The 27,914-nt window shown below is 40.0% G+C and overlaps 1 protein-coding gene across 1 annotated transcript in view; it reads left to right on the top strand.

Moving 5' to 3' along the window:
• PLCL1 (phospholipase C like 1 (inactive)) overlaps positions 1-19,492 on the top strand; it is a 281,756-nt gene extending 262,264 nt beyond the window's left edge. Inside the window, exon 6 of the mRNA XM_063429886.1 lies at positions 18,037-19,492. Coding sequence (XP_063285956.1) covers positions 18,037-18,225 — 189 coding nt within the window. The 3' untranslated portion in view covers positions 18,226-19,492. The remainder of the gene's footprint in view (positions 1-18,036) is intronic.
• Positions 19,493-27,914: the final 8,422 nt, after the last annotated feature.

Below are 27,914 nucleotides of genomic sequence, written 5' to 3'. Positions count from 1 at the left end.
GCATTATATACACAAACTATACAAACACACACACTGCATTCATTATATACACACACTACACACTCTGCATTATATACACAAACTATACAAACACACACACTGCATTCATTATATACACACACTACACACTCTGCATTATATACACAAACTATACAAACACACACACTGCATTCATTATATACACACACTACACACTCTGCATTATATACACAAACTATACAAACACACACACTGCATTCATTATATACACTCTGCATTATATACACAAACTATACAAACACACACACTGCATTCATTATATTCACACACCACACACTCTGCATTATATACACAAACTATACAAACACACACACTGCATTCATTATATACACACACTACACACTCTGCATTATATACACAAACTATACAAACACACACACTGCATTCATTATATACACACACTACACACTCTGCATTATATACACAAACTATACAAACACACACACTGCATTCATTATATACACACACTACATACTCTGCATTATATACACAAACTATACAAACACACACACTGCATTCATTATATACACACACTACACACTCTGCATTATATACACAAACTATACAAACACACACACTGCATTCATTATATACACACACTACACACTCTGCATTATATACACAAACTATACAAACACACACACTGCATTCATTATATACACACACTACACACTCTGCATTATATACACAAACTATACAAACACACACACTGCATTCATTATATACACACCTTCGGAATGTTCAAACTCATTTACAAATGTCCACACATTTAATTCATGAGTAATAGTAGAAACAGAATGCATTAGATGGCACTGAGACTAACCAATTCTCAATACAAAGAGGAATACTTGGTTTTAAAAGTTGAAAAACTAGTTGATTGGAATTGAGTTATAATGCCGGGTCTTTACGCTGTAACACAACATTATGATATATCTCTTACATCCAATGCATTAGGCAAAGTAAAAATGCAGTTTCCTCTTCTTAATCTTAGTTGTCAGATTTCATCACAGCTTCTTGAAAATGACTGATAGTGACAGGCAAATATATATATATATATATATATATATATATATATATATATATATATATATATATATATGTATAAATAAATCTCACTTTGTCTTTTGAGGCTAGGACATTTTATAAAATGCTTTGGAAGCGAGATCATTACTAAAGATATATTCTATACACAGCTTGTGGGCAATGTGCTGTTCATTTCATTTTTATAATTGTTCTCAAACAGCTGATGTTGGCTCAGAGTTAAGTGAATGGAAATTCAATTATGTGTCTGCTTGAACACAGGTTGGGAATTAAAGCTATAATTAGGCATTTCTTGATGCTCGCTGATTTAGAAGATGTGCCAGCATTGCATTAATAAAAATATTTCCTTAATAGGAGGGCTATTACTGAATTACTTTTTTTTGTTTGATCATTTTAAACAGTCATGATTAGACTTGTGCATGGAAAAAAGGTTAGTCTGAATTGTTCTTTGAGCATGAATTGCAAATGTGCCCCTCACGTGTGGCAGGAAGGTGAAGGGTTAATTATCCTTCTATCCCCTTGGTTTGTGAAAACAAATAGTTAAATATGGGGGGGCCCTTCATAAGTCTTCTGTGTGTGCCTGATTATTTATAAACCATCAACATAGCACTCCTGAGGAAAACACTATATATATATATATATATATATATATATATATATATATATATACTTAATAGTGGTAAGTCTTGAGGTTAACCTGAAAAATATAATGATGCATACATAGCATAATACTGTATATAAATCATCAAATATACAGTATTATCAATAAAAATATAAATAATTATACATATAAATGAGAATTATATTGATAGAGGCAAACAGTGGCATCAATATATCACAGGAGGTTTTTCAAAAAGTGTAAACAATCATTGGAAAAATACAAATCATAATTAATAGAATTCTCTACAAATTCAAAGTAAAATTACATAAAACTTATATAAGTGCTGCCATCTCAAAGTCAACGTTGAGACCACCAGGAGACAAGGTGTCTAAATTAAAAATCCACCTCCTCTCACAGCGGCTCAACATGGACTCAACATGGCCACCCCTCCAGTGAGTTTTCATTAACTGGATGCCATGAAAAGTGAGCCCAGTGGGGTCTCCTCCATGGACCTTCAAGAGACGTTATGTTTTTTTAAAAAAAAACTTTTAATGTTGTAGATATGCTCACGTATCCTTGTCTTAAGTGCCCTTGATGTTTTCCCAACATATTGTAGCCCACAAGGACATGTGAGCATATATACCACATTTGTGGAATGACAGGTGATAAATGAGTCAGTCCTAAAAGTAGAGGATCCTGTTCTTGAGTTGAAGTTTTCTAACTTCCTGGGTTTATTTTTAAAATTCCTACAGCCCATACAGTTTCCACAATAATAAAACCCTTTATTATTCTCTCTATAAGTATTTAAAAAATTACTATCCTCTTTAGGTTTTTCTAGGTAACTTGAGGTCAAAATTTGTCTAAGATTTTTGGCACCCCTAAAAACTACTTTAGGTTTATTTTCAATATATGGTAACATCCCTATATCTTGCTGTAGAATGTGCCAATTCTTATTTAGGACTTTTTTTAAAAAACTTTGTGTTCCTTATTATAGTTAAAAATCATTGGGATCATCTCATCTTTATCCTTTTTGTCCTTAGATTTATATATTAAAATTTATATATTAAAAGGGATTCCCTATCCATATCTCTCACATTTTTAATTTCATCTTCTAATGTTTCGGAATGGTAGCCTCTATCTAGAAATTGTTTCTTAAGAATATTGGCTTGATTTTCAAAAGAATTGAGATCCGTACAATTGCGTCTTAAACTGATAAATTGACCCTTGGGTATATTGTCTAGCCATGGTTGAAAATGGCAACTATCCCTGTGGATATAACTATTCACATCCACAGGTTTGAAAAAAGTGCGAGTGTTAATTGTCTGATCTTGTATAAAAATCTCTAAATCTAAAAAGTGAATACAATCTTTATCTCCTGAGTTAAATGAATATTCCACTGATTAGAGTTTAAGAAATCAATAAAATTAAGGGCTGAACTAGCGTCGCCCTTCCAAATTAAAAAGATGTCATCAATGTATCTTCTAGATAGGACCAGGTTCGCACTCCAGTCATGCTGTGCAAATACATACCTATCCTCCCAATAGGACATAAATAGGTTAGCATAGCTGGGTGCGAACCTGGTCCCCATCGCTGTCCCTCTGCACTGTAAAAAATACTCATCCTCGATCCAGAATGAATTGTTACGGAGGATGAGTGATATTCCCTCCATGACAAAGTCTACCTGGTCCGCAGGATATAATGCAGAGGTTTCTAACATTGTTTTATTGTTATTTCACTGTTTGTTAGTGTTGTTTAGTGCCCACATTGTTTGTTATTTCACTGTTTGTTAGTGTCTTTTAGTGATTTTTAGACACTGGGGGTAGTTGCTGTCTTGTACTATTTAGCGCCAATCCAGCTACACTTTTTTCTCCTTTTAGGGAATTTTTTTTTTCTTGTTTTATATTCTGTATTTAAATCACTTGGGTGATTTAAAATCCGCATTTAGGCCATCTGGTGTTAATGTTTTCAAATTAAAAACCCATTCCATTTAGTTTTTTCCCAATATCTTTTTTTACGTCTCCTCCTCTCCATGGGGTTGTGCATGTTTGAATGGCTGTAAATTTTAGATCGCAAGGATTTTTTTGGTGGTGTCAGAATATGTTTGGAAACCGTATGATTTTCATAACCATTCTTGATATATCTGCAATGTTCGAATATCCTAATTTTTAAACATCTGGATGTCATGCCTACGTATTGGAGACCACATGGGCACTCCAATAGGAAGACTACATTTTTTGTGTTGCACGTGATAAAGTGCTTTATATTATATCTTTTGTAGTTCTACATATACAGTGGCGTCACTAGGGGGGGCCAGAGGGGGCCATGGGCCCCCCCTACATCATGCTGTGCCCCCCCTTGGGCCCCCCCAAATGCCAGCAACTTGCTGGCCATGTCCTTACATTCTATTCCCTCGGGCTGTAACAGTCTGTTACAGCCCGAGGGAATGCAGGGCAGAGCAGCTGGAACAGTGCTGGGTGTTTTCAGCACCCAGCAGCATCCCTGGCACAGGCCCCGCCCCCAAACAAAGCCCCGTCTCCCGCACATAAGCCCCGCCCCCGCCATAAGCCCTGCTGGAAAGGATAGAAGATGGCTGCCTGACCACCAGCACCAGGCTCCAGTGACAGGTAGGCTTAATGTCCTTGTGTGTGTGTGTCTGTCTGCTAGTGAGGAAGCTTGTGTGTGTGTGTGTATGGACTCTGTATGTGTGTATGGACTCTGTATGTGTGTATGAACTCTGCAGTCTGTATGTGTGTATGGACTCTGTATGTGTGTATGAACTCAGCAGTCTGTGTGTGTGTATGGACTCTGTATGTGTGTATGAACTCTGCAGTCTGTATGTGTGTATGGACTCTGTATATGTGTATGGACTCAGCAGTCTGTATGTGTGTATGGACTCAGCAGTCTGCATGTGTGTATGGACTCTGCAGTCTGTATGTGTGTATGGACTCGGCAGTCTGTGTGTGTGTATGGACTCGGCAGTCTGTGTGTGTGTATGGACTCTGCAGTCTGTATGTGTGTATGGACTCTGCAGTCTGTATGTGTGTATGGACTCGGCAGTCTGTATGTGTGTATGGACTCGGCAGTCTGTATGTGTGTATGGACTCGGCAGTCTGTATGTGTGTATGGACTCAGCAGTGTGTGTGTGTGTATGGACTCAGCAGTCTGTATGTGTGTATGGACTCGGCAGTCTGTGTGTGTGTGTATGGACTCGGCAGTCTGTGTGTGTGTGTATGGACTCGGCAGTCTGTGTGTGTATGGACTCGGCAGTGTGTATGGGCTCGGCAGTGTGTATGGGGGATATGACAGTCCCTGGTGGTCCAGTGCCATTGGCTGTGCAGTGGGAGGGCCCAGCAGCAAGCTGTTACTTACCTCCCAGCAGCTCCCTTCAGCTCTCCTGTGTAAATCTTGCGGTCTGCGTGCCGCGCGGAGCGTTGCCATGGTAATCCGTGGCAACGCTCTGCGGCCGTGGGACTCGCGAGATTTGACATGGGAGCTGAAGGGAGCTGCTGGGAGGTAAGTAACCGCTTCCTGCGGGCCCCTCAGGGTATGTATTATCAGCAATATCGGTATCTATATTGTCCGATACCGATTTTGCCGAAAATACAGAATATCGGCCAATAATATCGGTAAAACCGATAATCGGTCAATCCCTAATCATAATACCCTCTATAGTAAAATTAATTTGGGATTCTGAAATCTTATTCTCTTCTCTTAATATTCTGGTGACTGCTTCACATCCCTTTTGATGTGGTATAGTAGTATAGAGCGACAAATAGGTATGGATTAGCACTTTGAATTAACTCCTGTAGGATACAGGAAGCCAATCTAAGGACTGACAGAGGGGTGAGGTGTGAGAGAACTGACTAGAGGAATGTCATGGGCAATACTGCTTTTGGGAAGACCAATTAGGAGAGGGTTACAATAATCCATGCGAGAAATTACTAGAGCATAGACAAGCTCCTTGGTAGTGTCTTGCGTAAGAAAGGGGCCAAAGAGGGCTATGTTTTTAAGATGGAATCTTCAGGATTTGGCAACATACTGGATGTGAGGCCAGAATCAAGTATGACGCAAGACAGCGCGCTTGCAAAGATGGACTAATGTGGATACCACTGACTTGAAGGGGAAGCGAAAGAGGAGGATCAGTATTAGAAGGAGGAAAGACAAGGAGCACAGTTTTAGAGAGATTGAGTTTCAGAAAGCGGGATGACATCCAGTCAGTGATGGAAGAAAAGCAAGCAGTGACATGTTGCAGGACGGCATGGAGAGGTCTGGGGAGGAGAGATTTATCTGGGTGTCATCAGTGTACAGGTGGTAGTGGAATCCAAGAGAGGCAGTATAAAGAAAAAATAGAAGGGGACCAATGACTGAGCCTTGGGGGACTCCAACCGAGACAGGACGAGGGGAGGAGGTATCATTAGAAAAGGAGACACTGAATTAATGTTGGGAGAGATATTAGACGAAAACCACGAGAGGAAAGAGTCACAGATACAGTGATTGAAGAGTTTGAAGAAGGAGAGCATGATCAACGGTGTCAAAGGCAGCAGAGAGTTCAAGAAGAATTAGCTGTGATTAGGTTGTTAGTAACTTTGATAAGAGCAGTCTCAGTAGAGTGGAGAGGGCGGAAGCCAGATTGAAGAGGGTCAAGGAGAGAGTTAGAATTGAGGAAGTGAGACAAACGGGTAAAGACAAGTCTTTCCAGAAGCTTTGAGGAAAAAGGGAGCAGGGATATGATATATAGTTAGAGGGGGAGGAGAGGTCACGATATTTATTTATTTCAGGATAGGTACTATAGTGGCATGTTTAAGGATCGAGCGGGCAAGTGGTGGGGCAAGAGGAAAGGATATACATGGCTTTACTTCAGGGAAATCATGCCAAACTAATCTTATTAATTTTTTTGATTGGGTAACTAAAATAATAGATATGGGGGGTGCAGTAGATATTGCTTACCTAGATTTCAGTAAGGCTTTTGACACTGTTGCACATACAACGCTTATCAATAAACTGCAATCTTTAAGTTTGGATTCCAATATTGTTGAATGGGTAAGGCAGTGGCTGAGTGACAGGCAACATAGGATTGTAGTCAATGGAGTATATTCAAAGCTTGGGCTTGTCACCAGTGGGGTACCTCAGGGATCTGTACTTGGACCCATTCTCTAATATTTTATTAGTGATCCTGCAGAAGGTCTTGATGGTAAGGTATGCTTTTTTGCTGATGATACTAAGATATGTAACATGGTTGATGTTCCAGGAAGGATAAGCCAAATGGCAAATGATTTAGGTAATCTAGAAAAATGGTTGTGGCAACTGACATTTAATGTGGATAAGTGCAAGATAATGCATCTTGGATGTAAAAACATAAGGGCAGAGTACAGAATATTTTGAGTTCTAACCTCAACATCTGACGAAAGAGATTTAGGGGTGATTATTTTAGATGAATTAAAGGTAGGCAGACAATGTAATAGAAGCAGCAGGAAATGCTAGCAGAATGCTTGGTTGTATAGGGAGAGGTATTAGCAGTAGAAAGAGGGAAGTGCTCATGCCATTGTACAGAACACTGGTGAGACGTCACTTGGAGTATTGTACGCAGTACTGAAGACCGTATCTCCAGAAGGATATTGATACTTTAGAGAGATTTCAGAGAAGGGCTACTAAACTGGTTCATGGATTGCAGGATAAAACTTACCAGGAAAGGTTAAAGGATCTTAACATGCATAGCTTGGAGGAAAGACGAGACAGGGGGGATATGATAGAAACATTTAAATACATAAAGGGAATCAACACAGTAAAGGAGGAGACTATATTTAAAAGAAGAAAAACTACCACAACAAGAGGACATAGTCTTAAATTAGAGGGACGAAGGTTTAAACATAATATCAGGAAGTATTACTTTACTGAGAGGGCAGTGGATGCATGGAATAGCCTTACAGCTGAAGTGGTAGAGGTTAACACAGTAAAGGAGTTTAAGCATGCATGGGATAGGCATAAGGCTATCCTAACTATAAGATAAGGCCAGGGACTAATGAAAGTATTTGGTAAATTGGGCAGACTAGATGGGCCGAATGGTTCTTATCTGCCATCACATTCTATGTTTCTATGTTACTGCTCAGACAGCGAATCAGTATATGAACATTTCTATTACTTTCTGTTAGAAATGAGCCATTGTCTAGGAATATAACATTCTCAATGGGACACAATTTCACCCCTTCATTAGAAATAATATAGATTTATCTTAAACCCCATAATCCGTCTTTAGCAAAGCTGGCTCCTTGCACTGTGCACAAACTGCACTATGACAGATGGATTTTTGCTCTGAGCGGAGAACAATGCTGAGTTCATTAAAACTGCAAAATATCAATTGAAATTACAAATAGAACATTCTCGCGTTATTACTTTCATTATATTTGCTATTCATTCCAGAGATCAGTTCCGTTAGTATGTGGTAATTTATGGGTAGATTTAGGTTAATAATACTTCCCAATGGCTTTTTTGTTATTATTCTTGTCTTGTATATGTAGTAGGACTATCAAGTCCTGCTGTATCTGTAGTCTCTTTAAACTAGAGTCACATCCAAGAATGGTATTTAAAAAAACAAAACAAAAAAAAGACATACTACCGATTTTAAAAAAAATAAATGTGTAATATAAATTAATTTTTTGCTTTAAACTAGGCTACCTCTTGAAAATAAAGAAGGAAAGCTAGGGAAACGGGAAACAACGCTAAATATATTCGGTCACGTTCAAACTCACATGGTAATCCGGAATATTCCCAGGCTCAGATGAAAATGTTTAATTAGCCTACTAAAACAGTTTTATTCTTCAAAAGTCCCATTAAAACTAATGGAGCTTTGAGGACAGTGGACACCATTGTGTAAAATGTAAGAATTTTATTATAAACATACAAATTTAAGTTGTGAATACTGGGTTGTTCATAAATCTTAGAGACATACCAGGAAATGCCCAGACCTCAAGTTATTACTATAGTAGTAGTAAATAATATTCATGCATTACATTCAGATTTTCTTCTCAATATAAATTTTATTTATGAAAAACCAAATGTCCAAAAAAAAAAGTTTTCTATTTCTATTTTATACTAAATCTTCTATCTTGCATTCTAGAACGCTCATGTATCAAACAAGTTATACTCAAATAACCTCATAGTTTTGAGAAGAGTATTAAGTGCTAACAGATTACCACATAACCTCAAATAACCTTTGCTATTAATGGTTCCATTTCTTTGTGTTTTGAGCGTAGTTCTTTCCCTAAATGATTAGCGTCACTGGGCAGTCGCCCAACGCTCCTAACTAGATTAGCCCTATGAAGATTTGACTGTGAGACGCAGGTTCTGAACCAGAGCAAGAGAACATGTATTTCTAACCTTACTAAATTCTAGTAAAGGGAAAAAATAAACATAGGAAGGGAAAAAAACAGAAAAAAATAAAGAAAAACAAAATATTGCATCCATCTGTGAAAAATTAAAACCGTCATATTAGTGCTGTCAAATGCGTAAGTGTCCCTCTTGTGACATGCACATTCTTACAATATCCCTTCAAGAAACATATTCAAACAAAATTTATACTTCAGTGTCCAATATTCAAAAATCTATAAAGTTAGGCAAATACTAAATATAAAAAGGACTCTACAGTTTAGAAAAAGAACACACTATTGTAATGTAAGACTAGGCTAAAAAGGTACAAAAGATAAATAGCCAACATCTGAACTAAGAAGAAATATGTCCAAAAGTCACTTAAAAATCCAAACATGGGGGCGGGGCCTGGCAGCCAAGATGGTCGGACGCACACTCTAAGAGCTCGTGCACTACAGAGAACAAACACGCCACCACTGATCGACCCAGTAACGCAATCGACTCACGGTGACCAGGGAACCACTCACAAACTCATGAGAAACAGAATGGTACCGGTCCGGCACCGATGTGGGGCGGAACGACACAAAACAACCATGCGGCCTACACCAGAGCGGAGCCTAAGGCCTGGGGGTGATGGACGAACCCGCTCACAGGCATGAACCCAGCACAACCCTGCTAACCCCCCCTCTGGACCGGCGGGGGATATCCCGGTCCTAGCTGGGGACGATTACCCCCACACCAAGCTTGTTGACCAAGCGACAAAGTCCAAAGCAAAGTGGGTCTGTCCAGGCCCACACAAGAAGGCGGCACTGCTACAGCCTACTAAAAACAGCCTACTAAAAAACGCACACTGCTTAAGCCTCCCAGGAACTTACAGGAGTTCTTCGACCAGATCTGCGCCAGCCTGTGGATTAGGCTCCGGGCCCAGAGACAGCCCTACAAGATGGCAATCAGAGAGGTGGCGGCGTGGTTCCGCCCGGCAATCCGGCTCCACATGGGCGGGAATCCTCCTCGTACACCCAGAGTGGCCCCCCGACGGGACAGGAGACCAGCGCAGAGAGAAGCAACGCCAGGGGACTGGGGCACCAAAACTTGCGCACCCAAGCCCCGGAGGGGGTCCCACCAACAAGCCCGATCTACCTACACCCCAGCGGCACCAACCGACACCACCAGGCAAAGACGTGCCCCACGTTTGAATAGTCACAGCACCGGCCGCGCCGCTAACCAGGGGGCAGTGAGGCTAGATACCGGCGAGAGACACGGGCAGAGTTCCCCCCAGTGTCCCACAGGGGACAGAACCTCGATCCAAGGGGCCCACGTGCAACGCCAACGGCCCAGCAGAACAGGCGTCGGCTGACTGGGAATAATTATGGGCAGAGGCCTAACCGCCTCTTTTAAGCACCGGGGGAAGTACCAGCACCACTGCACAGACTCTTGGTGCACCACAATACGTTGCCCAGCTGTCTCCTGGACACTTGTATGTACATTTGGCTAGCAAAGGGCTAGGAGCAATGTCTTCGCCATCATTTCTTTGTTTATTTAGTATGCAAGATAGACATGCACCTTACACACTAGTTTGCAGACCACCACATAATGTTATCTCTGCTAGTTTATCAACTGGACATCCCCAACACTATGCCTTAGCAGCAAATGTGTCGCATTACAAACAAGCTGCACATTCACTGCCATTAGCGTAACCAATCCAACTATCAGTGTCCCTACCCCAACAGGTTATCCCGCACAAGCTAACTGTTAAACAATTACCTGGAACAAAAGCATTAGTCAAGTGACGTTACTAGCGAGTAAAAACTGCATTATCTGTACTGTTAATGCTATGCGGCTTATATTGCATACTGCTTAAAAATGTTTACAAAAAGCATTGTTAAATCTTTCTACTTAGACTTGTGCACATAACCTCACTATACCTAATATCCTTCATGTCAGTACGTAGAAGTACACACAGTATATCGTTGAACCAAACTTGTTATAAATATAAAAATGTGCAAACTCTCATGCCACTACCTAACTCTTGTGAACCTTTGAAACACGCTGTTGTGGCGTATGTGATAGCCTGTAACCACCTGCACAATACAAATAAAGAATTAAAAAAAAACAAACATAAGTGGGTCTCAACACACTGCTGGTATGCTGACGTCCATAACCAAGTCAGCTAGTAAATACTTATACCTAAAGGTAGCAGTGTTAAATGTTTTGTGTAGCCTGGAGCTGTGAGTAACCGGCTTCAGGAGACTTTATCATACACCGTGTTTCGCAACCGGAACTTTAAGTCCGTAGTAGACTGTAAGCACACGGTGTAAATGTAGAGTAGGGATACAAATTTACCTGTGCAAGCAAACCTACGAGTTCTAATTTTAGTAAATATAATTATACTGCCCATTAAATCTAAGATCCTGCCTTACTGATTTTATCTTTAAAAAAACAAAAAAAAAAAAAAACATAATAGGACATTTTCAAATTAAAACTACCGGCCACATACCTTTAAATCTAGATTTTACCCCTTGGGTTTTGCTTTAATTACATAGCATGACATTAAGCAGCTGTTCATGATAAGTATGTCTAAGGCATAAGTATAGAAACAAATATGTGACAGTATTACGGTATAGTATGCAGATCTAACTATTACTAGTGATCCAGAATTTCTGAATCATGCGATTGTAAACAAAACCCTCACACACGTAAGTGCAAGTTTATTTAAAATGACGTTATCCTTCTGAAATATGGATCAAATAATGATGTGGTTTACATTCCAGCCTGCTGAGAGCTTCTGGCATGTAAAGGCATATTTAAATATGTGTGTGTGTGTGTGTGTGTGTATATATAATATACAAAAAATATATATTGCAGCACTCGGACATGCTAGTATGTCCCATTCTTGTCCTTACAATAGGCAGAGACACCCCAATTAATCTCTACACTACCCTAACTCACTATTACACCCTGTGCTGCCCTAACACACTACCCCAGTTCATATCCTAATATCAGCTCTACCCTAATGTCAAAGGTTTTGACTGCCAACAGCATATGGTGTGAGTAAATGTGCTGGAGAAGCAGGAATTAAATCAGTTAAAAGGGAGAAAGTTGTAGGGTGCAGAAAATAATTGGTTAAGTGCTTTGCCTTCTTAAGAGGTGGCTTTAAGGCTTTTCTAAAAGACTGAGTGGAAGAAAGTCTAAATGCCCCCCCCCCCCCTTGCCAATCAGCATCTCCTCATAGAGATACATTGAATCAATACATCTTTATGAGGAAAGTTCAGTGTCTTCATGCAGAGGGTGGATACACTGTGTAGCACTGCCCCAGGAAGCTCTTCTAGTAGCCATCTGAGGAGTGGCCAGTGGAGGTATCCCTAGGCTGTAATGTAAACACTGCCTTTTCTCTGAAAAGACAGTACCTGCAGCCTTTTTGCTGTAAACACAGACTATGCTCACCAGAACAAATACAATAAGCTGTAGTTGTTCTGGTGACTACAGTGTCCCCTTTAAGAATGAAGACATTGATTTAGTTGAACTGTACATCGGATCAGACAGAACTATACTTAGGGAAAAACCTAACTGATTTGGAAATTGGCTGTGCGGTGTGAAAAAGAGTCTATGCAGTCACATGAAAATTAAAGCCGCATTGGCTTTTAATATACAAAAATACCCACTATTACATGAAATTTGATTTTAGACTGGCTCTAAGGAACCTCTTTATGGCATACAGTGCGTGATACTCTCTACACACAGAGTACTCTGATAAAGGGTTGAAGTTATTCTGAACATGTGCTTACCTTAGATGTCCCGCTCCCCCCAAAAAAACAAACGGCAGAATCAGAACGCATTTAGAAAACACCTTTAACACCAATTTGGGTGTGTATAGAAAGGCTAAAAGAATATGATTGGCTGTTCTGGTCATATGTTCTCAAAAGAAATCATCAACTTCAATGTCATTCTTTGAGAAAATAGACATTCTGATAATGAGAAATATTGTACAAGATTACTTCATTCTTTTTTTTTTTTTTTTTAAATTCTTTATTTTTGGAGTGCAGAGGAAAGTACAAGCTTGAACAATGACATGTTGAGTACACAATATCATGGCTAACGAGTGGCATACATAGTCAAGGTTTTTGCACTTTTTTTTTTGTAAAGTAAGAACAAGAGTACAACAAGATGTAACATATATCAAATAACCTGCTTAAAGAATAGAGTGTTGTAGTATTAGTATCAAGGTATCGATATGGTTATATAGGGATAGTAAATAAACTGTGCACGCGTATTATCTAGACAGTTAACAGTACATATTGGTTATGTGCACTTTGTGATGTCTATGTAGTTTTGTCATCAGGATAATTAAGATATTCGACGATTAATGAAGCCAAACAACTAAGCTAGCGTATAATACGTGTAGGCTTCGTGATCAGGCTGATTGGGTTATTAGAGGCTAGACATCATGCAGTATAAACTTCAATGAGCTACGTTAGCTAACAAGTGCTTTGGTACATACAGCATTACAACATTTGCATGGCGTTGAAAAATAACAGTAAAGAAAAAAAAATGGGAAAATAGGACGGGTGAAGAGTCCTTTGCTAGACCTTAAGTCCCAATGCTGTGTGGTTCATCCGATGCCTTGTATGGGCTCCCCCTGCGCTGTCTGCTGCGGCTGTGTTGCGGTCTGTGTTTCACCCGGTCGGGCAGTGCGTGGGTGGGGTGTGTGAGCGTGGGCTAGCATCTGCTGTGGCAGGTAGGAGTCCTTGGTGTCAGCTGTCAGCCAGGGGCATGCCGGTGTCCCCCTCCTGCTCCGGTCTTGTGGCAGGGCCAGCTTTGTTTCCCCATTAACTCGGGGGATTGAAGAGGCCGGGTATATACCTGTTGAGGTAGGACCCAGGCCTGTGGTGGTGTGTCGCCGCGTGCCATGCGCAGGCCTCCGCCTCTGCTTGCGTGGGGGATGCGTCTGGGATTTGCCCCTTGGGGCCCTCACCCCGAGTTGGCTCTTGTGGCGGGTCGTGGGTTGTGCCGTCGGGCTTATGCCTGGGAGCTTCCTTGTGCCCCTCCAGCTGTTGCTTACTTGGGTCCTCGGCGTGTTCTTGCCCGCCCGCGGCTGCTGTTGTGTAGCTGTGTGTCTAGCTTCCACCTTCGCCCAGAGGTTTGCCATCAGCCTGTTCAAGCGGGTTTCCAGGTCGCCAGTTAGCTGTGTGGGTTCACAGGTTGCGGGTGGTTGGACCGGGTTAACCCCCACCAGTCCTGAGGGGGGAGGGGAGGCCCGATACTTCAGGTGCCGCACGCTTTGAAGGGCTGGGAGAGCGGCCGCCTCTCCCCTGCACTGCGTCGTGTAGGCCCCAAGCCTCTGATCTACCGATCCAGCGGTCTTTCCGAGTGTGTGGGATATCATTCTGCTCCCCAGCTTTGGTGTCGTCGAGTAAGGTAAGTTGGGGTTCAGGGTCTGGTATTTTCCCCCTGTTTTTCGCTTGAAATCAGGACCGGGCTCGGGAGCTCACAGATTATGCGTCTGGTCGGCTCCCCGGTCAGGCTCCGCCTCACTTCATTCTTTTTAAAGACATAATTTAAAAAAAGTGTAAGCTCTAACTGGATGGATGATTGATTTAACAGATAATTGAGCAATGAGACTGCAAAGGCATGATCTATACACCCAGACTGCTTAATTAAGGGGAAATTACAGTGCTAGCAAAACAAAGTTGTCTTCCTAGCACCATAGTGCCTCTCATCGGCGTTGAAAGGGCTAAAAATCCTTTTGTCACTTTCCTCATTCGCTCCACCTCCCTTCCTCTGCAAACGTCAGCCGAGGGGGGGGAACTAATGTGCATGCGGTGGAAGCACCGGGATTGCAATAGGACTTCCCCCATAGAAAAGCATTTAACCAATGCTTTCCTATGGGGTTTTGAGTTATGCTTGCAAAGCATGAGGATGTCCAGTGTCAGGCGACAAGTCCCCTAACCACCCCGAAGTTCCTCTAGTGGCTGTCTGGTAGACCGCCAATAGAGGTTTATTTAACCCTGCAAGGTTTTTATTGCAGTTTCTCAATGACTGCAATAATTAAAATTGCAGGGTTAAGGGGTCAGGGACACTGCACACAGACCACTTCAATTAGATTAAGTGAGCTGGGTGCCAATAGTGTTAGTTTAAGCTAAAGTAGTTTTGATACCTAAAGTATCCCTTTAATAATGTGCTTTGAGTTTCTAAAACAATTTAGTAATGAATCAATTATCACATGCATTTCTCACAAGAGATGCGCAGCCTCTCGCCCAGCTGGATGCATTACACAGCTCAGGAATTGGTGATGTGACACCTATTTTAGACCAGTACTAATATAACCAATCCTGTGCTTAGAATTTTATTATATTATTTTATTTGTATAGCTTAAAATCTCTGATGAATTATGGGTAAGTTACAGTATGATAATTAAAGATGAATGCGTTTCCCCAGCCTGGCATGGTGATATTAGGGAATGGATACAAACCACTTAGTGTATGTTTCTGAGAATGGAACTTTCATTATAAGGGTGGAGGTCCCTGGGGGAGCAAGAGGAAGTACCACTTAGCAGGAAGGGAGGTAGAGTCGTGCTTACAAGGGAACTGAAATAAAAATAAAAATAAAAACATAGGGTACTTGTTTTCATGGCTAAAGCAAAACCAGGTCTTGAATGTGAAATATTGGCAGTTATCAATGATCTGCCTTGAAAGTGTGTGTGTTTACCATCTGCAATTAATATTTTAGAAACTCTGCAGTGCTCCAAATTGAGAGTTAATGAGCTGGAGAACAAACACTGACCTCTTATCTTTACTAATATTTTGGCGAGGGTAACGCTAAGTATCCATGTGGAAAAACATGCTTCTAATTTGTGTCTCTCATCTTTTGCCAACAAGCATTCTATAGCACTGTGCTGTAACTTGGCGCCATCTCATGGCCGAGAACTTAACAAAATATTTGCGTTCCCTCTTATCTATCTGTTACTAAGATCTATCAAACAGGACCCCTGGAATAAAATGATGAATAAATCCATGGATTAGTTTCCTAATTGTTCTGTGGTTTTCTAGTGATGTATAACAACTCTGAAATATGCAATTTGAAAGGACCAATCCACTTCTAGATTATCTGTATTAAACAAATATGCATTTGTAAGTTGTGAAAGCAAAATTAAATATATAAATCAATAGACTTATAGTGCAACTGGGTGCTTCCCTCTTAGCTCTTTGTCAATTATTGCTATAAACATGATAATAACATACTGAAACACATGGCGATCAGCTTACATGTGGGAGGCAACCTCCGATTTACACAGATTTTTCCCACTTTGTTCTAGAGCCTGACGGAGGGGAGCTCCAGGTATTTATTTAATCCTGCTCACACTACAATCTAGTTATAGGCATTTAAATGTAAAAAATATATACAGAACTGAACACAAGCCCCTATAACGTTGCAGATCCTGGAGTCAGTAGAAATTACAATTAAAAGAAAAGGCACTTTCCTTCAGTAGATGCAACTACCCAGAAGATCTCCTCCGGTCTTCTGAATGCTAAGTATATGGTATATATGGGTAGTTCTACTACAGAAAAAAAAAATACAACATAGTGTAGTATGTACACCAAGCATGTCAAACTCAAAGGCCTAACTGACACTGGACGTCCCCACGATCGTAGGGCTTCAAAGTAAACAAAAGAGCAAATTTATTTTAAGGAGACATGCATTTGCATATAAAGAATTTTTCAGTCCAACTACCTTGACTTATTATGATAATGGGACTGAAATGGTGAATGTATGCTGTTGCACAGCCGTAAAAAAACAAATGCTATTTTGTTGAGTTTGAGGTCATATGAGTGTGTTCTTCACTTTGGCTGAGGTCGTCAAACTTGATCTCAGCCAATTCAATGCTTTCCTATAGGAAAGCATTGAGAGGCTATTGTACATGTGTGACAAAAAGCTGTGCGGCCAGTCAGCATCTCCATGGGGAGCGTCCTGCCTCCTACCCCCATTCTAATATACTGGCAACAAATCAAATACATTGCCTCCAAATCCTATAAATCCCCCCCCCCCACTCTAATACACTGCCCCTCCACCCAATCTAATACACTGCCCTCCACCCAATCTAATACACTGCCCCTCCTCCCTCCACTCTAATTGAATCCACTGCCCTCCTCCCCAATTTAAAACACTGCCCCCTCCCTCCTCTAATTTAACACACTGCCCCCCTTCCACCACTATAATACACTGCCCTCCCCTCTGCAAATGAATACACTGTCCTCCCCCCAATTTCACACACTGCCTCCCCCCCACTCTAATACACTGACCCACTCCCTCTGCCAAATTAATACAATGCCCCCCCACTCCAATTTAACACACTACACAGGAAGGTCCCCCAAGTCCCTTTTCCCCTACCTTAAGATTAGCCACCTGTCCCCAAGTTCCAGCCCTGCTCTTCTCTGCTCGAGTAGGCCAGACGCTCCTCTGGCACTGCGAGCAAGAGGAAAGAGGGAGTGGCTGGCCTGCAGAAGCACGCAATCGGCCGTGGGAGGGAAGTCAAGAATCAGACAGGAAATAGCTTTTCTGTCTTACGGCTGGTTGCAGCCACAACACAAAGTGGCCCCAGGGCAGGTGGGCAGCAAATAATCCATTGTGGGCCACATGTTTGACATACTTGTTGCACACAATCGCCACTCAGTACGCAAGTTCCAATTAGCAACTCACTATTATCCAGTTAAAATGGAGCCTTCATACTATATACCATATTGGCATTTAAGTGCCTGTTTAAAGAGCTACGTGCCATGCTAACTTCCAGCACTGCATATGGCACATCAAAAAGTGTGGGGCCTCAGTGCTTTACTCTTCATTATTAGCGACTCCCTGAAAAAGACACAGTGATACTCTGTAAACAATTAGGATGTGATGATGTGAAGAGATTGTCCTAATAATACTTTACTATTTTAAGTTGTGTATTCTATGTGGAAATTGATCTAACGTTTTACATTTGTGCTTTTGTCATTCAGGGTCAGGGTGATCTGCTGAAGAGCGCCAAGAACGAAGCTACGGAGAACATGAAACAAATTAACCAGGCTTGTCTTGCTAGTGGTCTGGCCAAACCTGTACCTGCAAGTACGGCACCTGATGCAAAGTCCAAGAGAGGGCTGGAAGCAATAGAAGAGAAAGACACAGGGGAAGAAAATGGCCGTCTGTGAAAAATGGCAGATTTAGTAGCATTGGGCCTTCCAGGGCTGCTTCTAGATTTTTATGGGGTTGTCCTCCTACAGATTTTAGTGCTAATAACCTCTATTAAAGTTAATATTTTAATGTATTCATCAAACTCATACATATATATTTTTTTAACATGAATGAGACACAATTAACTTAATTCATGTGTGAGAGAACAAAAAGAAAGAGTAGTTTTAAACTAACGGGCACTTTAGAGCTTCAGGGATTTTTTTTTTTTTTAAGGTAACATACAACTTTGAAAGTACCATTTCTTTTCTAGTACATATTTCATACATACGCATGGGTCTAATAAACATTCAGTGGGATACTATAGGGGTTATCCTAAAATCAAAAAGGTTTCACTCATTTGGTGGAAGCAGCCCTGAGGCCTTTACGTGGATGACAAAGTTGTATCAAAATGTTTGTCTCTCATTTATTTTTCTGTTCCCAGCAGTGATTTCAGTGAGTGCTGTGTATATGTATGTCTTTGACATTTATAGGCAAATTTACTACTTAGAGCTGTTAAAGACCCATTCTGGGCCCCAAGGGGATTTAATAACATAGTGTACTTAAAGAATCTCTTTTAACTTTTCAACTTGTGTTAAGAAATAACATGGTATTAACCCAAAAAATAATAATCTAATTAACAGAGGACTTGAACCAAACTAATCTCTTGTACAAGCCCAGGAGAAGTGTAAAGATCTCAGGTGATAAGGAGCCAAAGGCTTCTGACTCTAGCTTACAAATGCAGGTTTTTAATGGGGACATTTGCAACAAGGTTATATGACACTGTCGAGATGTTTTGTACTTGTAAAATCATGATCTAGTGTTCTAAGAATTCCATTCATAATTTCGTAAGAATGAGCAGACCTTTCAGAGCGGGTCAGCATTTTAAAAGCTCTTCAATAAAGTTTGCAGGTGTACAGAATTATTGGATACCCAGTTCTGTTCACCCCCCAAATAATGTTTTTATTGCTTTGAGGAGTACAAAAAGAAAAGTGAAAAATAGCTCATCAAAATAATCTGTAAACCTGGTCAGCTCTGCTAACACACGTTACCATCATTACACAACAATTTTGAAACTGATTGTGGGATTTTTGTTATAATCTTTATAGCAGACGCAGAACAGTATTGTAAACAATGTATGTTTGAAATGTGTACAAATGATCAAACTTTATTTTGAAGTAGAATTGTGGCTAGGCTATGTATGATAAACTTGATTGGAAGTATATAGATTAAAAAAAAATTGTCAGATCGTCTTTTATGATGCCCATTTACTGATCCTTCAGCAGCCTTCATTTAGTGTATCACCTAGACGGAGCTCACAGCTCTGCTCCATGTTCTAGCTTGGCATTTCATTCCATACGCATTCGGATATGTTTTGTAATACTTGATGTGTGCTATATATTCATTTATCTGTAGCTATAGTGCATACGAAGAGAAACTCTCTGTGCTCTAGGTTGTTGTTTCCTTTATTCTCTAAAATGAAAGCACTACACGGTCTAATTTTTAATCTTATTTGTGTACAAATTATAGACGCAGGAAAATTCACACCGTTTGTAAGTAATGATTTGGGCACTGTATTACTGTTTCTCACGATTTAGTATCCAATCCAAGTATAGTATAGATACATTATTTAACATTGTCTGTTTGCTGAAGGCTGCTTGAAACATAATCCAATCTGGTATATATTTTGTATCCACTCCTACAAGAAAACAAAAGACTTTTAACTTGAATGAGAGGGACCACTGTCATTTTACTATTTAATTATATGATGTCTCCTTTGGATTTAGTGTAATTGTTTGTGTTTTATTTAATAGCTGCTCTCTCTTTAATTTTATTTTTATTCTTTATTAAAAGGTTTTTTAGTATCCATCACCATAATAAGCAATATTCATGCATACACAAATGTACAAATGATTAAATAAGATTCAAATAAATAAGCCAAAAGGGGGAACAAATACTGCAAAGAACAGCATCCTATTTAAACTAAAATCCAATGATCAAACATTCTTTCAAATCCTGTTTTCAACAGTACTACTCTTGCTATCACGATTATAATCTGAACAATGTGTACAGTATTGCTTAATTAGCAAAAGCTATGCAAATATTATCCAAAACTATTGTATGTGATCAACTGGGAAGAGTGTCAACTAGGGTGAGTAACTCGATCCCATCGGTAGTAAATACGAAATAAACCAGTAATTTAGAAACAACAGGGGACATGAGAAGAGGAAATTGGAAAATATGAGGAACAACCAACAGTATACAAGAGCAGGATTGGGAAGATGAGGAAAAATAGTAGAAAAATAGCTTAGTTCATCAAGGTAAAGCTAAGGTGCTGTGATAGAAGAGTGGTCAATGTAGAGCCTTGAGATCTTTGGGTCCCAAATTTTATGGAAGTTTTTGAATGTTTGTGACTGAGAGCCGTACGTTTGTACATTTCCACCACGTCCCCTTCTTTCGTTTGTACCATGACTAAGTCTAGGGTCTGGGCTACCCCCCATTTTTCATTAATAGCTCTTCTGGCAGCTAAGGCCATTAGCATTTTATTTTGCTCTAGTAAGATTAGTTACTGACTTAGATAATAACCAGGTCTATGGATCTTATGGGAGTGTTGTTTGGAGCAAATGTGATGTAATTCAGCTACTTCTAGCCATACTTGTTTGATTATGGAGCAATGTCACATAAGTGAATATAGGTACTTCTACTAGATCCACATTGCTTCCAAAACACACCTGAGGCTATCCAATGCTTTTTAAATAAGAAAACTGTTGTGAGATACTATCGGAATAGTGTTTTAAATCCCTCCTCTTTATGGCTTACGTAGACATCAACAATAGATGTAGACTCTCATATGTTGGAAGAATCAGAGGCTTCCTCTGGGAAGGCCAGATCCTACTCCCAAGCAGGCACGTATGTTAGTGTGTTAAACGTATTTGCCAGTATTATTTGAGAGTATATGTCTGATATTTGGTTAAATAATGAACTGGTGGTTTTAAACATTTCTTTTCAAATGTACTAGCCATTGTGAGACTTGTTGATGTATTCTGTAGGAAGCTTAGGAAACTTTGAATTTGGTTGTATCTAAAAAAAAAAAAAAAAAATCATGTTATATAAGGGACCTCATGGTAATTAATGAAACTGTATCAGTTGGTCTTTAAAAAAATAATTTAAAAAATCATTATTCTCAAATTGTGTGAACAACTGTGGAGTCATCCCTGGGGAGAACTATCACGCAATAGCTGCTTAAGAGTGAAGCAGAGTTGATAATGGGAATTTTGTAGTACCTTGTTTAACCCCTTAAGGACCAAACTTCTGGAATAAAAGGGAATCATGACATGTCACACACGTCATGTGTCATTAAGGGGTTAAGGCTATGGAAGTGGTTGGAAATGGGAATCACTCTTGCTTTGGAAGATATACATCAAAGAAAAATCATGCCCAAAGATGCACTGTTCCAAATCAACCCAGCATTTGATACCAACTGGAGCATGTAAGTCTTGGATTTTTGTTCGTTGCATGACAATAATGAAGGAAGTTTGGCAACCCCAATCCTCCTCTTTTGGTGGGCACATAAAGAGTTGTACCTTTTATTCATCCATATGAATTGGTCTATTTGGGATTGTAATTTTTGAAGTCTGTCACACTTGGTGTAATTGGTAATGGCTGAAACGAATATAAAAACCTAGGCAGTAGTGTAATTTTAATAGAGGCTATCCTACCCAACCATTAGAGTATTTATGCAAAGAATGTAAGTGTTGTTCTGCTTTTCTTAGTAGGGGCAAATAGTTTAGTTTATTTAGTTTACTATTTGGGTCTGAAGGCCAATTAATCCCCAGGAAGTGGAGGAGGGAATTCTGCACCTGAAGTGTGTATCTAGAATGTATAAGTTGCTTAAGCTCTCCCGGTATATGTAAGGCTAAAGCTTTTGTTTTATCCAGGTTTAACTTAAAACTATATGCAAACTAATAAGAATCTAAAGGGAAAGAAGGTTTGAGAGAGAGAGTGGATTAGTTAATGTTAATAGTACATCATCGGCATAGGCCCCAACTTTATATTTCTCTCCTCAGGTTCACAGCTCCGTTACTGAACCCTCATCCCCAACTTTCTGCAGTAATAGTTCCAGAGATAGGGTGAACAGTAAGGGGGGCAATGGACAGCCCTGTCTAGTTCCATTATGTATATGAAAGATAGGTGGTTTTGTGTGAGGAATGAAGAGGTTAGCTGCTGAGTTTCGGTAGATGCTTGATATTGCTCTCAGAAATCAATCTGAAAATCCATTTTTTTTTTTTTTTTAAGAGTCCAGAAAAGAAATGCCCAAATAACTTTTTGAAAGTAAGAGAGTTGGAATTTGTTTATGATTAGCATACCCAATGAAATCAAAGTAGGGATGTGCTTAGGAAAAATATTCGGCTCGGCATTCCAAAATTCGGGGGTTCGGAACTTCGACACTTCAGGACTTCTGGTAAGTGTAGGGTTAGGTTACGGTTAGAGTTGGTTTAGGCGTAGGGTTAGGGGTAGGGTTACAGGTAGGTTAGGGTTTAGTGTTACCCTAACCCTATCCCTAAGCCTACACTAACCCTTCCCCTAAACCTAACCCTACCTCTACCCCAACCACTAACCCTACCCCAACCCTCTCCTGTTTTGCCACTTTTCAGAAATCCGAAGCACTTCAGCACTTCCGAAATTGTTCGGTTTGGCATTCGGAAGCAACCGAATTTCCGAAATTAATCCGAATTTGCATTCAGAATGAAACGAATTGCACATGTCTAAATCAAAGCATATACTTGTGTTATTGAATGCCTATCTAGTTAAGATGAAACTTACGTGATGTGGGTTTACCAGAAAGACTTCTGTTTACCAGTACTTTAGTAAAGAGTTTGTCTACATTCAATAGAGAAGTAGGTCTGTCATGACCTGCTAAATGAGATTTATTTGGCTTAGGGAACAAGCAAATGTTCACACTCTGGGGGCATGTCTGGGGGAAGTGAATTTCCTTGTTGTAGATGTTGTATGATGGTGAGGGATAAGTATAGAATAGGTTTTATAATAGTCTTAGAAAACCATCAGGGCTAGGGCTTTTATTTGGTTTTAGCAATGAAATAGCAGCTATAATTTCTTCTACCACTTTTTTGTTCAAAAGGGAGGCTTTTGCTTCCTTTGATAAAGTAGTAAGGTTTGAGCTAAGAAGGGATCTGTCTAGAGAATGAACCTGGGTCTGACCTAATGTGGGCACAGTGGTCATACAGAAAAGTGAAATACTCTTGGAATATTTTAACTATGTGCATTCAGTGGTATTGCCAGAAGGTGTTTGTAGTTTCCCAATTTGCATTCCTCCGTTTCTATTCCACAAGTGACGCTCTAACATTGTGTCTGCTTTATTGGACTTTTCATAATAGGTTTGTCTCGTCTTTTGAAAAACTTTCGTGGTATCAGTGCGTAATTGTGCTGATGTTCTAAGTCATGTATTGTAGAGAGAAGGGTATCTACTTCATGTAGTTTACATTTCCTGTGTGCAGAAGCAATGCTAATAATTTACCCCTTATGACTGCCCATAGAGTGGCCAGAGAAGACACTGAACCATCATTTGTAGAGAAGGATTCCAATTCTTTCTGTATATTTTCTCTGATATGTGGGTTATGGAGCAAAGTTGAATTAAAACGCCACGGCAATGGCCTCCTAATGTGAGGGAAGGTAAAATATAAGGTAATATTTTCATAATCAGACAAAGTTATTGACCTTATATTTGAAGATAAATCTTGGATTTAAACAGCAGTGGAGACCTGAAAGTAAGCTATTTTGAAGTATGATTGATGGGGATGAGAAAAGAAGGTGAAATCATGATCGCATGGATGTTGCCCGCTCCATATATCCACTAGCCTGGTTTGGTCAGCAAAGGATCACAACAGATCATCATATTGTGTTCCTATAATTTTGGGAATGCCCTAAACATTACTGCAAGCCTCCGCCACTGAGAAGAAATCTCCCCGAACTATCAATTTGTTGGAAGAAAATAGGCTATGATGAGCTTGAAGCGTTTTCCAAAAAAGCTTGTTTTACTATAATTAGTCAACCGTGGCAGTTTGGCATCATTCTTTTCTACATGAAGGGGGCAGGTTTTCCTGAGAAATATTGCCACTTCATTAACTTTCCCTGTTGGGGAGGTTGCCACATATGATCTGTGTAGACTGAGGAGACGGAACATCCTTCTAGAGGCAAAGTGAGACTTCTGAAGGAGAACTTAATTGGCTCCTGTCCTGTTTGCCCAGCTGAGCATCTGTTGACATTTTTCTGGATTGTTTAAACAATTGCAATTAAGTGATACACACTTCAGTTTAGCTGGTATTTCTTGGCAGTGAGGTGCGTGATGGTCGTAGCTTGTAGATGAATGAGAGTAGACAAAGCAGAAATCTAGGGGAGGGGGGGGGGAATAAAGAAAAATCATTGTATGATAGTAAGGGAAATTACCGGATGAAGAATTCATTATGGAGGCAGAAAAGAATTGTACACCATGGAGAATATGTCTGAAGAAGGGCCAGATGGTAGAGGGAAATGGGAATAGAAAAGAATGCCTGACCTGTAAAACCTTCTAATCATAATGGAAGTCATGATAGTAGGGGAAGTCATTGGACAGTCAATGATTCTTCCTGCGTGCAGGATTAGTGGGAATTTGTGTTTTGAGGGATGGGGAAAAAGGGAAAAGAACCCTTTCCCCGTAATTAAAACTTGTTTTCTAGTATAATGGGTTAGGTGTCTGTTTGTAATAAAGGTTGTTTATTATGTAGTCAGGGGTTTGCAGATACAAATAAATATTTGAAAACTGCGGAGGCAAATATAAAAAAGATTCAAGGTTGTCAGCAATGATCATCTGCAACAACACAGCCTCTCAAGATACTGAAATGAGTAGTTTCCACCTCGGCAGGTCTCCTCCTTTTTCATATGACCATAATATTGTTGACCAGCAAAAACAAATATAAATATCTATATATAGTAATAAACAGAAAATTCAGTTGATGCTAACTAGTACATATGTCCATGAATGTGCAATTACACACAAAATCAAGGTTAAATGGTAAAGGATTTAATCCTAGAGCTGTTATAAGGTAGTGCTATCAAAATGAGGGTTATTATGCTACCTCTGCTATCCCTTTGTCTAATCAACTCAATTCCATTCCCTGGGCTACTAATCCAGACATCCATAAGCAAGGGCAAAATATGCTGATGTTAGCATAGGGTTCTGGTCATTTTTAGGTGTATTTTGGGTATGATTACTGAAAGCCAGCTTGTTAAAAGGGTTCAAAACAAATATGGCAATTGAGATATTTGGATTAAGAAGACATTCGGTGCAGTTATATTAACAAAACATATTTACAAATCAAAACAAAGAAAGTTCTCAAATATGAAATATGTGTAAAGTGAGGTAATTGCAGATCTTACGGCTCCGAAGACTTGTAACGGCAGACTTGCCTGGTATGGGAGTTGTACTTATGAGTTCCAAAGTTCATGGAGGTTGGGTGGAGTTTACGGAGGTTGGGTGGAAGTGTCCCAGGAGGGGATCCTCATTTGTGATTTCTGTTTTCTTTTATGTCATTTCTGGACAAATCAGGCCTAAAGATTTAGTGGAAATTGGGACATGGTGTATGTCCGGCAGGACATGTACCTAATTTTCTCAACGGACGACAAGTTTAAATGAGTGTTACCGCATACCGCGTAAGCCTTTTCAAGATAAGACTGTTGTGAGTGGGTGCTAATCTCACTGTTTGTTTTTGGAGAGTGATTCTCAATAAGTCTTGGTAGAAGGCCAGTTTGGTATCTTAATATTTCAGAGCTGAGTCCCAAGCTGCCGCCATTAACTTTTCTTTTATGGTAAAATAGTGAAGGCATTTAGTTCTGCAAGATGGTGCTTGATGTGAACAGTAGTCACCTGCAAAAGGGTATGGAGATCTCCCTTAGCCAGTGGCATATGTGGGTGGGAATGTGGCATTTCACTCCTGTTTGACTCCGATTTGGATTCCAATGAGCCTTGTGAAGATAGCAATGCCTCTTTCTGAGTGCGGAATAGTTAGGCCACTGATGGAGTGGACTTTCTCTTCTACCTCGAGCTGTCCATAATGAAAAACCAGGCAACAGTAATTAAGTGGTTGGAATCTGTTTATTTGTGTCTTCCTGCTGTTGTCAATATGCTAATAATGGCTTGGGGGGCATTCTTTAAGATGGAACACCCTAACAATGCGTCCGTCTTGGCTCACAGTCAGATTCTGTCCCCCATAGCTGCTTTTTAAATATTTACTGCCCTAGTCCAGTAGAATGTTATGGTTTATTCTTGAACACGCCCTGGACATTCCTGAGTTTAATGAAACAGATTTATGATACATCCATAGGCTATGGAACTTTCCTGTTCCTATCTCCTTTCATCCTGTTACATTTAGCTGCATCAATTTTCAAAGACCAGAGCACCTATAAGCCCACCGCACACATGGATAAGTTACAAAGGGAAGCTCTGCTTCCACCTTGCCAGTACAGGTCATACTAAACACTTTTGCATGTTGGCTTTCTAGTTAAGACAATAAAATGTATTTATTTAATAAACTAATAGAAATCATGCTGCATCTGCACAGTGTCATTAGTTTGTTTTCATAAATGAATCTGGCATTCTCAGTGTAACCACTGAGAAAACAAAATGGTCAGGTTTTGATGTTTAGCTGATTCTTGGAGAAGCTGCCAATATACATCCTATAACAGAATTTAAGAAATGTTTTTTTTATCAAACTGCAATGTTCTGTCAAGTTAGATGATAAAGTGTCATCTTTAACCCCTTAAGGACCAAACTTCTGGAATAAAAGGGAATCATGACATGTCACACACGTCATGTGTCCTTAAGGGGTTAAATGCTGCTATCAAAATATTGTGTTGATCAGAACTGGTAAAGTCATGTTCTATTATACGAGTAAAGAGAATCATGATTACAAACATGACACATGCATGGAGTCTGGAAAACAAAATGTCAAGATTTAGCAGTATATACACTAGAGGGGGCAGGTCCAGCATGGGTGCGGGTGGATGGCATAAATCCCCAGAAGGTGCTTTTTTATCATGCGTGTTACTAGCCAACTTTGTTTCTTTTTGTCAGTCTCCTCCACCAAATATCCAAATCCCCAGGCTGCTTTAGTACAGAGTGATATTGAAATGCCTTCAGCTATTAAAGCATAGCATGAGTGAGTGATTAAAGAAACACTCCAAGCACTGTAACCACTACAGCTCACTGTAGTAGTTATGGCACAATGGGTGCCCTGGAAACTTCTGAGTAGTTAAACTATTTAAGAATGGTTTGGCTTCTTACCTGGTGTACTCGACTACTTCCTACAGAAAGCCGTAAGTTCCTGCTGAGTACATCGGCTGGTCAATCTCAGCCTTGCACCCCTGGGTTCTCTGTTAGAAGAAGTGGAGAGCGGCAGCCAGCAGTCCTCAGTAAAAAGTGAACTACTGTACAATTGGATAATTAGTTAGAATTGGGGGGGGGGGGGGCGCTAGGGCACTCCTGTCACCATAACCACTATGGTTATCATGCTTGGAATGTTCTTTTGGATGTCCTTCTTGGTAGGAGGAGGGTGGGAGAGGAGAGGCAAATTACTCCATTATTTTATACTGCTTTTTTTCCTGTTCTATATGTTTT

This window comes from Pelobates fuscus, chromosome 8, assembly GCF_036172605.1.
Source record: "Pelobates fuscus isolate aPelFus1 chromosome 8, aPelFus1.pri, whole genome shotgun sequence".
Lineage (NCBI taxonomy): Eukaryota > Metazoa > Chordata > Amphibia > Anura > Pelobatidae > Pelobates > Pelobates fuscus.
Note: the sequence above shows the minus strand (reverse complement) of the source record. Positions and strands in the feature narration are given on the sequence as shown.